The following is a 13,691-nucleotide window of genomic DNA, read 5'->3' as shown; positions in this document are numbered from 1 at the left end:
TCTATGATTTTAGAGCCTCTTGTACTCTCTCTCTCTGACTACTGTGGATTTTGCATCTATTAGTGTCTCTTTCAGGGAGTTTAGAGTAATTAAAGGTTTCATATTTCAGAGGGTCATTTTGCAACCATTAATTTGCAAATATAATTTTGTCCCATGTTTCTGGCCTTAGTTGATTGTATGCTGACTTCCCTAACCCCGAGCCCTTAATGCTTCCTTACTGGCATTAGCATAAACCCTTATCCGTCCTCTATTTAAACGACTACTGTTGTTACAAAATAAATTCCATCTACCAAATAAGAAAATTCCCCCCTTAAATTACGCAGAGTCCTTCGAGCTTAGAGTTTTATCCACAATTCTTTTGTCACGAAACCCCTCCCCATCATGTCTGGATAGTAGAATTGCAAACACAAGAACACTCATATCTTGCAACCTTTTATTTGACATGACCTTATTTTATAACCAATTCAGCTTGTTTAGGCTTTAAATCATTACTCAAAGTTTTCTTTTAAATAGTACCCAAAGTAATCTGTACTAATTGACTAAATTCTGGGACTGAATTCGGGAGTGCCTCAAATGACATTACATCAAACATTTGTCTCTAACAAGACAAATGTTTGATGTAATGTCATTTGAGACCTGAATTTGCTCTATGGCATTAGCTCACTTCCTCAGATCCTGTCATTCTTAACAGTATGTCAAGTTTTGAAGATATACACTGAAGAGCCAAATCATTATGACCACCTACCTAATACAATGTTGGTCCTCCACGTGCAGCCGAAACAGCTCTTACCCGGCGAGGCATGGATGCTACAAGATTTCTAAATGTGTCTTGTGGTATCAACACATAACCAGCAGCTCCTTTAACTCCTATAAGGTCTGTGGTTGAGACTCCACAGATCAGATTTACTATTCCAACACAAACCACAGATGCTTGATGGGATTGATGTCTGGGAAATTTGGAGGCCAGGGCAATACCTGGAAGTCTTCCTCATGTTCTGCGAACCAGTCTCGAATAATCCGGACAGTGTGGCATGGTGCATTATCCTGCTGAAAGATAGCACCACATGAGGGGAAGACTGTTGCCACGAAAGGGTGTACCTGGTCAGCAATGATGTTTAGGTAGGTGGTAGACATCAGAATGCCCGGACCCAGGGTATCCCAGCAGAACATCGCCCATAGCATGACACCAGCTGGTTTTTGTCCCATGGTGCATTCAGGCACCATCACTTCCCTGGGTAAACGACACACATGGACCAGACAACCTTCTTTCAATCACTCAAGGTCCAGTTTCAATGCTTGCATGCCCATTGTAGGCACTGGCCTACAATGGGCATGCCAAGCTTGGTTAGCATGGGCACTCGGAGCGGCCTGAGCTACACAGCCCCATTATCAGTAGGGTTTGATGTATTGTGTGCTATGACACATTACTCCCGTCACCAGCATTCCAATTACAAGTTGCGCCACAGTTGCCCTTCGGTTGCCATGTACCATCCGGGAGAGCCTTCGCTCACCTTGAGTATCGATGATCCGTGGTTGTCCAACACCTTGCCGGCGGTTTGTGAGTTTCCCCTCCTCGGACCACTTTCGGTAGGTACTAACTACGGCTGACCGTGAGCATCCCACCAGCCATGCCGTTTCAGATATGCTCTGACCCTGGCGTCTGGCCATTACAATTTGACCTTTGTCAAACTTGCTTAAGTCCACTGCCTTTCCCATCTGAAGAACAAGAGTAACACCAATTAATGGAGCTCAGTATCAGGTGTTTTTTATACTGTGTCCTCACCCACGCACATGCTGTAGTTCACCTGCAGTTGCTTCAATATGCATAACGACTCGCTGGTCATAATATTTTGGCTCATCAGTGTATGCTTTATTGAAAGTGGCAGTGTTACTTTCAGCAAAGAATATTGAATTATACTAAATTTTGATAAAGAATATATTTGATGCCATGGTTTTTATAAAATAAAACATGTTTATTTCACAAACAAAGAACAAGAAAATAACTTTTTATAGTTAGATGACCACTTCTGAACACAGTGACGTGTCGACTTGTTAAAGAATACACATTGACATTTCCAGAATTTTTACTAAGCTATATTTAAAGCATGGTACTTTTTTCTTTAATCATTAGTTGCAATGCAGCAACAGAATTTAAATGTACATGAAAGCAAATTGCAATAGCAAAGGTTCTTGCTGCTTTCTTGTACATTTAAATTAAATCCTTTCTTTTTTGTACTTTGACTTCTTGCTTTCTTCCCCCCCCCTCATCATCATTCTATATAAACAAATTTATGGTAATCAAGATTATGAAAAATGATATTAGCTTTACTTCTTGTTACTTACTCTGCATTGTTAGCTTAATAAAAATTTATAGACATTCATCATTTTAGTTTATTGCTCAAACACTTTTCAGGCTGCACAGAAATGGACTACATGCAGGCAGGCTGTTCCCATCTGAATCATAAAAGTAGCATTCTGTTTTTTAAATTTTTGAAAATGAAAATGAAAATAGCATTCTGTTTTGTTTTGTTTTTTGAAATGTCATGAAAATAGCATTATTTTTTTTTTGGAAATTTTTACTTTAATTGTTCACTCTTGTGAACAATTAAAGTAAAAATTTACAAAAAATCACAATATATTCAATACAATACCAGTGCAATAATGTACCTTTGAAAATGCTGCTAATATAGAATTGCACAGCAATTAAAACTAATGCAGTAAAATTTATCAAAAAATAATGCACCCACTTAGGTGAAAACAGGTTTTACCTTCTAATTCACCTTGAACTGACTAGTTGAAAAAATGCAATTGCTAAAAGTTTTCCAAAATAAGTAAAAATAAAGCATGTGAAAGGCATTATATGAGATGAATAACTATTTTTTTTTTTAAAACTGACAAATTTTCAGACTTCAATCCACATTTTTTATGTTTATTTAGTTCTAAAAGTAGAAAATCTTAAACCTGTTCTCATTGATAGGAAATGAGTTTAAGATTTTCAGTTTTTGTGACTAAAATTGTATTTTAAAAAAATTAAGTAAACAGTAAATTGTCAATTCTTCAAATAGGCCTCTGGGGTTGGGTATATTCATACTATGATTTTTAGTATTTCTCACCAACCATTGAAGTAAAAACGAAAACCAAAATCTTAAAAAGCTTTATATTTAAATTTATTTACAGTAGATCAAATAAATTTACAGTAAATCAAACAAAATAAATGTGATTATACAAATAAAATGTTACTGATAATAAAATACTGAATTAAGATAGAATAAAACAAATGTAGTTTACAGTGAATGTACAAATAAAATGATAATAAAATACTGGATTAAAATGCAATAAAATATACTAGATTAAAAGCGCTAAAATAACTGAAGCTTTCAAAGGCTTCTGCCTTCTTCCTCAACAGTGCACTTCTATTCTGCTGTGCCTCATTAAATACCAGCAGGTTCACGGTGCATCTCACATAAACGTGTACTGTTCCTGTACATGTTGGAACCGGAAGCGGCTCGGGAGCGTTCCAGGCAAAAATGTTCATTCCCTCCAAGGATTACCGCCTCAAAGAGGGGATGAATGTGTGTACCCCTGTCTCTATTTATATTATTCCCAATAGAACTAATTTGTAGGCTCTCGAGCTACTTGCGGTCCCAAAATCTATGCGCCCGATCAGTCAATTAGTAAATTAGTCAGTTGTCAATTTTTGTTCTTCGTTGTGTCTACTGTAGCAGTAGCCATTCACAAAGTTGCTGCCAAATCCATATCTGTACCTCTTGAGGAGTCAGTGTTTATAGTATTTATAAATATTTTATTTAATTGACTTTCACATACAATTAAACATACAAGTAAATGAAATTATACTGACAATATATGTCCATAATACTATTCTATTTTAAATAACTCAATTTTTTAATCATAATAGGTTTATCAGATGTACCAGGAGAAGCAATGGTAAAGCTTTACTGTCCTAAATGTATGGATGTATATAGCCCCAAATCATCTCGTCATCATCATACAGATGGTGCATATTTTGGTACTGGTTTTCCCCATATGCTTTTTATGGTACACCCAGAATATAGACCCAAAAGGCCCACAAATCAGTTTGTACCAAGGTATGTAGATTAAACTGTGGTTTATTCTGATTTATTTAGTTTTATGAGTACATATTAGTTCATTTTAATTTTGATATATGCTTCATATTTCAATTCAGTTATTACTGCCATAAAAAAAAAAAAAAAGACTTTTTTTTTTTTTTTTTTTTTTTTTTTTTTTTAAATAGAAACCAAAAGGATATACTAAATTATAATAAGTAATATTTTAGCAACTGAATATCTGAGTGGTATGCTAATTTTTATTACTAGAGCTCTAGCAAAAAGTACACAAAGAGATGCTGACACACTAAGGTAGTGCATCAGTATTTTTACTGTTAGAAAGTTTGATATGCTGCTTTATATATTTTAGATCTGTTCTACCAGGCTTTCTAAATTATTAGTATTTAATTTACTCTACCTCCTTTCTGTGTCAGTCAGTATAGGTCTCTTCTGTTGTGGCTGTAATTAGCTGATATCAGGTGGTGGGATTAAAGTTTTCCCTCTGAGTTATTTTGGGTTTTTCACCCCACACATGAAAAATTCCTTTAAACATAGTTCTACAGACATGCACAATAGTACAATGTGATTAAAGTCATTGATGTGCCAAAAAAAAAAAAAAAAAAAAAAAACACTCCAGTTGTATTGCATTGTGAGACATAACATTATAGTAATGCAATACTGATGAGGATATTTCCCGACATTTGGGAGGCCACAAATTTGATTCCATGCTTGTTTTTAAACATTTATAAAGGAATGTTACAACTCAATGTGACACACCATAGCTAGCACGTGCGTGCACACACACACACACGCACACACACACACGCACACACACACACACACACTAGGTCAAGATGTGTCTTCATAACTGCTCTTACAGTCATTTATTTGAATATTATGTGAGATCACTCGCCATGTACTGGTGGTTAATATGCCAGTAGAAAATTCATATTCTTCTTTATTTCGAGTATATGGCCAAGGATTATGTAACCAGTTCTGAAAGTAGAAGCATTCTTTAAATATGGAAGTGTAAACTCTGGTCTTTTGACTGTAACAGGAAATATATTTTATATAAAAATATGAATGTAAATAAGTCTAATAATTATTTACATCCATAACAAATTTACCCAAGTTTTTTTTCTTAACTTTCTCTCATTTCATATTAAACTCTTCATTTCCCTTCAAAGAAATTCTGCATGATTGGTCAATAGAAATAAACTTTAAGGATACATGGTTAAAATTCTGTATGGGTAGGTCTCTGACACACTGATGTAATTTTTCATAAAAAAATTTTGTTTTAGACAGCAAGTCGTTAATTGCTGGAACAATTTGCTTTCACAGGTAGTTGAGGCTCACAGTTTGAAGGTCAGCTGAATTGTTACCCACGTGAGGTAACTATTCATTTGTATTTTCTTATCTACTTTAACTAACTTTTTTTTTCCCCCAGCAAAAAAGCCAGCGCAGCCTGTGGCTTCCTTGCACTATGTGGTGAATACTATTACTATTTACTCCATATCCATTAATATATTCATCTCTTTCTCCGCTCAGTAAGATGAGAATTGTTAACAAACATGGAGCATAAGTGTTTCCATGCACTATTTATGTCCGTATTTGTTACTTTGTGCCAAGAAGCATCAAAGTCCTTTATGACCTTGTAAATATCATAGTCTTTCCAAAACTTTCAGTGTTATTCCATTATCACCTTCTGTCACCATTATTGCCTGTCTGAAGGTTTGTCTTAGATAATTATCTATTTCCTGAAGGATGCAGTAACCCCTTGGTCCATTGGTTGAAGTATTGAGGTGGTGTTTGGAGATAATTAGATTACCTGGATGTTAGAATGAAAATCATCTAGATCTCGTGGATGTCCAGGGGCATTATCAAGCAAAAGGAAGATTTTAAAAGGCAATCTTGTTCTGGTTGCAATATTTTTGTAACCTCTGGAATGTAATGGTGGAAAAAATAATCTTTAAACAAAGCAAGTGTAATTCAGGCTTTAGTGTTAGTTTTCCAAATTACAGGAAATCTGAAGTATTTCCACCAAATAGGTGAGTAATGCTGTAAAACTCAATTTTTTCAAGCCTTAAAACTTGGCATGCAATTCTCCTTGCTGATATGTTCTATCAGTCATCTTCTTCCAAAATAAATGTGTTTCATCTGTATTAAAAAAATTTGTTGTGATAGATAACCCTTTTCCTTGATAAACTCCACAGGTATCGCAGAAAATTCTTTTGCAGCCACAGTATACACACTACCTACCTTGTCACTCACTTTGATGTTATGTAGATTTGAACGAATCTTGAATTTATGACACCATCTCTGGCTTGCAGTAAATGTTTCATCACAGACATTTTCTTCTTGCTTGGCCCACGAGTCTTCAAATACACTCTTAGCCTTCACTTGAATTAGTATTAGACTGGTGGACATTTGATGTTGATTCTGATCCTCTAACCGCATTATGAAAAGCTTTTTCATTTCCAGCAAACAACCACCCACTGGGTGGTTGTTTGCTGGAACAAACTTCCATCTGTCATAGAAGTTGATAGCTTGAATAGATTCCAGGCAGAACTAGACAAACATTTGGAACGAGTGGATGGGTGAAATAAGGGTTTTTTTTTTTTTTTTTTTTGGCTGATGCTATATAAGCTTGCTTTCTTGCATCATGTGCCTTTGCTAATGCTAATTTCATCCATGACTTTTCCTCACTTCTTGCTAATGATTGTTGCATTGGCACAGCACTTTTTACATGTTCCAATATTTGTTCTTTGTCCTTCGTAATCATTGCCACCATTGATCGATTCACACCATACATGCAACATCTGTCCTTTTCTCACTGTCTTCACATTTCTTTATTATTTCTACTTTCTTTGCATCATGATTGTACAGCACTTCTTACTAGCAACTTCAGAATCCTTACTCTTGTGGGTTGTGCAGTATCCATGTCTTCCTCAGCATGTATTTCTAAGGTGGTTTCATCATTGTTAGTGGTGTCATCGGTTTCCATATCTGTGGTTAGTCTTTTGCAGTTTAAGATTTCTCAGACTCTCAGTATCTGAACGTGGAGTAATAGTTGATGGTACAGTGACTGGGGATTATTTGCTTGGTCTTTTATGTGTTCTTTAGGGGACTCCCGTGGATTTGCTAGAACAGCCCGAGCCCAGTCGGAAATGGATGTAGCTGGTGGTATGGATACTTCAGCTTGAGTTCCTTCCAATTTGTATTTTTGTGTTGCAGCTGCATATGTGAGTGAGTACAGTGAGCAAAACTTGTTTCCTTGCTTCTTGGTAAGTCACTTTGTTTTCTGTTTTGTACTTTTGTATCTTCTTTCCTGTTTTCCAGGTTTCACAGACTTTTAAGTAAGCTGAGTGGTGGTTACTCTTACAGTTTGGACATACTGGTGTTTGTGCTGAGCAGTCTGTCTGTGTGTGTCCCTTGGATCCACAGTTGGGGCACACTGAACCCCCCCCCCCACACACACACTGTTTGAGCATGGCCAAATTTTTGGCACTTGAAGTACCTGAGAGGATTGGGGATATAAGGTCGGATATGGCAGTTCAGATATCCAGCCTTAACTGTAGCTGGAAGGATTGGTGTTGAAAAGGTCAGTATAACACTGCATGTCAGAACCAGTTCACCATCTTTCTTGATTTTAATTCTCTTTGCCTGTACAACTTTTTGGTCTTCTAGCTCTTCAACTAATTCCTCTTCAGTAACATTTATTGAGTCCCACTCAGACAGCACTCCTTTGGATGTATTTAGGGTGGCATGTGGAGTTACTGTGACAGGAATATTTGCAAATTTTGAGATTCTTAATAGGGCTTCAGAGTCCCTACTATTCATAGTCTCTATAAGTAGATCTCCAGAGTGGAGTCTTTTCACCATTATATGTGGTCTGGCAGCATTCTCGAGACATTTCTTTATAAGAAATGGAGAAAGTGTACCTATCGGTTGACTTGTTTGGGAATGTATTATAAGAAACAGCGGTGAAACCTTTTTGGATCCTTCTGTTCTTTGTCTCTTAGGATGGGAAGTGTCAAAGTCAGTTTGGTCTGTCCTTGAACAAAATGAGGCTCAACAGATGGATAATGGTCTTCATGATCCATGTTAGCTCCTTTTAGTCCTTGGCAGAGAACCTTTTCTGTCAAGGTTACTGGCCCTGCCACAGGGAGGCAGGAGCAATGTCACTAGAGTGACCAAGCGGTGTTAGTTTTAAGGAAAGAAAAAAGAAAGGTGGTTTTCCTTTCTGTAACTTACTTACAGAAGTTACAGAAAGAATAAAGAAAACGTAAGAAAAACTTTCTAAATTAACAAGAACTGTCGCAGTGAGAAAACGCTCTATAAATAGCTCAAAGTATCGCTCGATCACAATAATGTTTGGCACCCAGGGCCGCTTAAGCTGGTGACTGTCATTCTGTGAAGATTATATGGATCAGAGCTACCGTATAAAAATAATAAATTACTCTTGAATACTAGACTGTACATAACCTTCCAAAATCGAAACACTGAAATCTTTGTGTTTTGGAGGATAGATTTACAACTCTTGAGAACATGTCACAATCAGTTAATATTTGGAAAACCTTGGCACAGCCTACAAAAATCCACACCAAAAATGCTAAGTATTCTCTCTTCAAATTGTAAATTGTTGCATCAGAATTTGAGCCTAAGAACCATAGGTAGAAGTCTGATTAAGATCTGATTGCTAAAATTAAAAGAATTAGATTATATTTGTTAAAATAAATCAGTATGTCATATATTACAGTAGGCTAGATTATGAGAAATTGGCATATTTTGGTAAAACAATTCCTTCTACATTTAATTTAATAACTGTGGCGTGATGTGAAACTATCATGATGATTTTTGAATTCTACACATAAAAATTAGTTACAAACAGCATTTAAGTTCTTGGAGGTGAAAATCATGTTGGTTAGTTATTGGTCTTCTAGAATGGTGACACTAATCAAGTTCCACCATTGATATATTTTGGGGTTTGGATTACACCTCTTCAGTTTTTTATTTGAATGCTTGCAATACTTTTTAAAACAATTTGTATAAAATGTTTAATTATCTTATTTTAATTACAAAAGTAAATTTAATCACATAGTTATTGTGAAGTTTTTTCACTTACCAGATCTTTAGTCTGGAAGCTTTCAGTTATTTATGTCTTTTTATTCCCTATAGATTATATGGCTTCAAAATCCACCCTTTGGCCTACCAGTTGCAGCAACAAGCAGCATCAAATTTTAAGGGTCCAGTTAGAACAATGAGCTACAACAATGGAAAACGCTGACAGTGGATAGATCATATCTTTATATGCACCCTACTAATATAATACATTGCCCGCTGAAAAAAGAGAAAATTGTATCATCTACAGATACTTTGTGTAATTTTTATCTCAAGTTAATGAAGATTTTTATTTTAGTGTATTTCTTTACTATAGTGGAAATACCTTAAGTATTGCAATTGGATTACTCTAGGTCTTTTGTACCAAATTACCTGTTTTGAATCTTTAATTTATTTCTTTGTAATGAAGTTCTACTAGGTGTACAAGAGAAGAGCAGATCTGTAAAATATGCAGGTACTCAAGTGTTTGGAACTGCATCACTGAAGCAGTATTATGATGCCTTCAGTATTTGTAGTTCTTTCATTGTGCATTTTGTTTCGGCAAAATTCTCTCCTAGAAATATTTTTAAAGTGAATCATTCAACGACATCAGATGGTCATGAAGTGCTGTTCATCTCATTAGTAAACTTGCTGTTCAAGTATTAGAATCTGGTGTAGGACAATAAAAAAAAATATTCACTAAATTTGTTTCTTAGTTCCTTCGTGTAACATAGCTTTGACCATCACCTTGTTTGATATCTATAATTGTATGGTATTATTTCCTTTGTTTTTAAACTGTGGATTGTAAAAGAGGGATGACACTAATTTAATTATTGCTGTAGGCCTTGAAAAACAAAAGTATGTAATGGTAATTTACACACTTTGTAAATGCTTTACTAGTTTTTCTTTTGTTATTTCTTAGGGAAGTATTGGATTGCCGTGCATCTATACATCAACATTTACATTTTGAAAAAATGTAAATGTTGATGTATTTTTGATCTTTTGTTTCAGAATAAGAACTATGATATGTTGCATGAATTATTACTATTTTAGAAAGGGACTGATGTCATAAATTTCTGTGGTATGTGTGTTGAAAATAACCCAATAAAGAAAGGCAGAGAGAATGTCTTGTTCAATTTTTCTACTCAAATAAAAATAACTGTAAATATATCTCTTAACTCTTACTGAACTTTTTATTCTTCACATTACTGTTTCATTATTACTTAACCTGGCAATGGATCCATGAATTTTAACAAAAATGATTGTGTGTACCTGACAGGTGCCCAACTGTCATTTGTGTAAAAAAAAAAAAAAAGTGTTTGGTTTTTTAGAATTCAGTTTTCAGTACCCTATTGCTTAACCTTTTTACTAATTAATTGCATTAATGGTATGTAATTTTTTTTTAACTAAACTGAAAATTTATTTTTTTGTTTACATATTTTCAAAAGCTTGCATTAATTCTCTCAAAATAAAAGGATGGCTGCAGAAGACAGCGTGGTTATCAGCTAGCTGGCAGTGTTCTTTTTGGATTAATGTTATTAGTGAATATCCCTCAGGGTTCAGTGCTAGGCCCTCTCTTGTTTTCAATATTATTATCAATATTTAATGATATGTCTAAGTTTGTAGATGATATGATTGGCAGGGTAGTTTAATGACAGTAATTAGGATGTGCTACAGCAATAAGAAAATTAGGCAGTGGGCTGAAAAGTGGTAATTGAAGTTTTAACATCGACTAAAGCAAAGTAGAGCAAGGTGCATATGGATAGTAGTAATAACATACCATGTGATGCCATACTCAAGGTGGTGAAGAATGAAAAAGAAACCTGGAAATAATTGTGCTGTCAGACATGAAGTTCTCTGTGTAGTGCAGACAGGCTGCTAGGGCAGAATTTCTGTCAGTGATATATATTTATTAGGCCAGAGTGACAGGGCGTTGGCTAACTCTATAGTGTAATGGTTAGGCCAGTGGTTCCCAAACTGCCCTGCGGGATATTTTAAATTTTCGAGGGCAACACAGTACTTGACATCTCACAGACATTGCATGAACTACTAGCTCGAGGTAGTTCACAGTTTCAGCATTACTTATTAAGTTGTTTGGACTTAACTACTTAATAAATGGAACTGTTTGGTATTTCTTTTGGCCTAAGAGCTCTATGAAAAAATTACTGGCTTTATGGGTGCCGTGAACTGAAAAAGTTTGGGAACCTCTAGGTTAGGCTGCATTGTGGGTACTGCATACAGGTATAGAAGCCTCATTTTTCCAGGCACCTGCAAAGAGATCTGATTGGAATATTTATGGCTTTGAATAGATTAAGTGAGCTAAATACTGATGGCATCTTTCCTCTTGTTTACACAAAGGGACAAATTTAAATTGAGGAAGTTGCAGGATGGATGTGCAGAAATTTGCCTTCAGTCAGCAGGTAGTTGATTATTGGAAGAAGCTTCCATCTGGTATTGTAAAAGTGGGTAGATGGAATAAATTTAAGGAGGAATGATACGAAATTTTTAGAAGGAATGGACAAGTGATATGGGATTTATTATTTTTATTTATTTATTTTTTTGCCAATGCTGTATAAGCTTGCTTTCTTTTATTTACTAATACAGTCAGTCATATAGCACGATGTGTTCCTAGAAACCCTCATGCAATATAAACAACAGGCCTTATGGGAAAAATAGGGTTAGGTGCCAACCATCCAAGATTGAACACACATTTGTAACCAAAACATTACTTACGTATTTTATTCAACTATTACGTAATAAAATATTGCTAATGTTTTTGCTTCTATTGCAAGCAAACTTGTTTTTCGTTTGATTTTCTATACAAACAGATGACAGCCATTCCATCTCTTCCAATTCTTTGTGTCTTGATCTAATGGATTTTAAGTACACTTTGAGTTGTTCCTGCTATGAAAGTTGTTTTTATTTTCTCTGCATTCTTTCTAATTCTCGGTGTTGCCTCATTTAGGCCTGTAGCACGTGCAATATCACATGGTCTTTCATTTTGCTCAAAGCGTTTCATATTTTTTCTCTATCAACAGAGGCAGACTGGCCATAAGCCTTACCGGGGGAAACCCCGGTGGGCTGGAGCCTGGTGTGATTTTGGCCATAAACCATAGTATGAGGCAACTACAAATTTTCCCGGGTAAGAATTTTTGACCCAGTCCACCTCTGTTTATCGATATTGCTTTTCTTTTTCTCTCTGAATCTGTAGTGTCTTCACCAGGACGCTTCCTTTTCACACCTTTTAAGTATTTTACTCATCTTTAGGGAATAAAGCACAATTACAAAATGTGGAGGCACTCTTGATACACATAAACAAAGCTGTGCGCATGTAGCAATTGAATGAACAACACCATAAAGGCAGAGATACACTATTAACACCACATTTTACTAAAGCACATTTCTGGGGTTACTACCATAAAACAAAAACAATTTCCAGTTGTGTTTCTGCTAGTGGAATCTGTTATAAACTAGTAGTAAACTGCATCAAATGGCATTTGCGATAATACCGATAGCTGGAATTGTGTGGGTTTTTACCTTATTATGGTGAAATGTGTTTCCCCTTCACTGATATAAAAAAATATAAATACATTTTCAGAATCTTCTCTTCATTCCTATTGTGTTGCGTTCAGTTGGGGTGCTTCCGCGTTCGACAGCCATGTCTTGTAAACACAAAGGCAAATCGTGCATAAGCAAATTCGGTTCATGTTATATACAATAACATTCCCCTATTTATAAATCGTGTGTGATCGAATTCATGTAGTGTAAACATGTGTTATACGAGGACTGACTGTACTAATGTAAATATAAAGTTATTAGTTCCTGCACTGCAAACATACAATTTCAAAATTGCATGTCATATTTCTGCTTATACATAATGCACATATATTAAATTACAAATACAAAGATATGCAATGGATGCTCCACTGTACGATCAAATAACTTTACAGTGGACTCTCCATAATAAAATAGCATTCACTATACGACATCTGGTAAGCGCCAGTGATTGTGATGACATTTACGGATTGAATTTTTAATTCTATCAAATGTCAATTCTAATAAGCAAAAGGAGGAGGAATATTATCTGCAGGATATAAAAGTAAAAAACTTAAAACAAAAAAATTAAATGAAAATCTGAAGAGTATTTTCCACAGGTTAGCAAAATAAAAATAAATTTATACTTGCATACATAGCTTAATTATTACTGTAATTAAAAATAAAAGGTAATCAGCAGCTATAATACTAACTAATTGATATTTCTGCTTATTGACTTTTTTTTTTGGTTGTCAAATTTAAAAGAGATAAGCAATCATTAACAAAGCACACAAATTAAAATTAACACGATACATGCAAGTGAGATATGGAGTGACAAGTTTGCAAAGCTTAAAAATAGGAATGAGAAGATTCTGAAAATATTTTTTATATGATTGAACATTTCATGGAAAGGGAAACCCTGCACCATAATGTAAAAACCTACAGAATTCTAGCTATCAGTAGGCAGTAAGA

The 13,691-nt window shown here is 35.1% G+C and overlaps 1 protein-coding gene across 2 annotated transcripts in view; it reads left to right on the top strand.

Annotated features, from left to right (window-relative positions):
• CkIIbeta (casein kinase II subunit beta) overlaps positions 1-10,255 on the top strand; it is a 66,101-nt gene extending 55,846 nt beyond the window's left edge. For both annotated transcript variants that reach the window (XM_090374959.1, XM_090374958.1), the window contains exons 6-7: positions 3,917-4,106; positions 9,264-10,255. In XM_090374959.1, coding sequence (XP_090231085.1) covers positions 3,917-4,106; positions 9,264-9,372 — 299 coding nt within the window. In that variant the 3' untranslated portion in view covers positions 9,373-10,255. The remainder of the gene's footprint in view (positions 1-3,916; positions 4,107-9,263) is intronic.
• Positions 10,256-13,691: the final 3,436 nt, after the last annotated feature.

The sequence above is a fragment of the Mastigoproctus giganteus genome, chromosome 6 (assembly GCF_048544385.1).
Source record: "Mastigoproctus giganteus isolate SK-2022 chromosome 6, ASM4854438v1, whole genome shotgun sequence".
NCBI lineage: Eukaryota > Metazoa > Arthropoda > Arachnida > Uropygi > Thelyphonidae > Mastigoproctus > Mastigoproctus giganteus.
The sequence above is the reverse complement of the archived record's forward strand: the minus strand, read 5'-3'. Positions and strand labels throughout refer to the sequence as shown.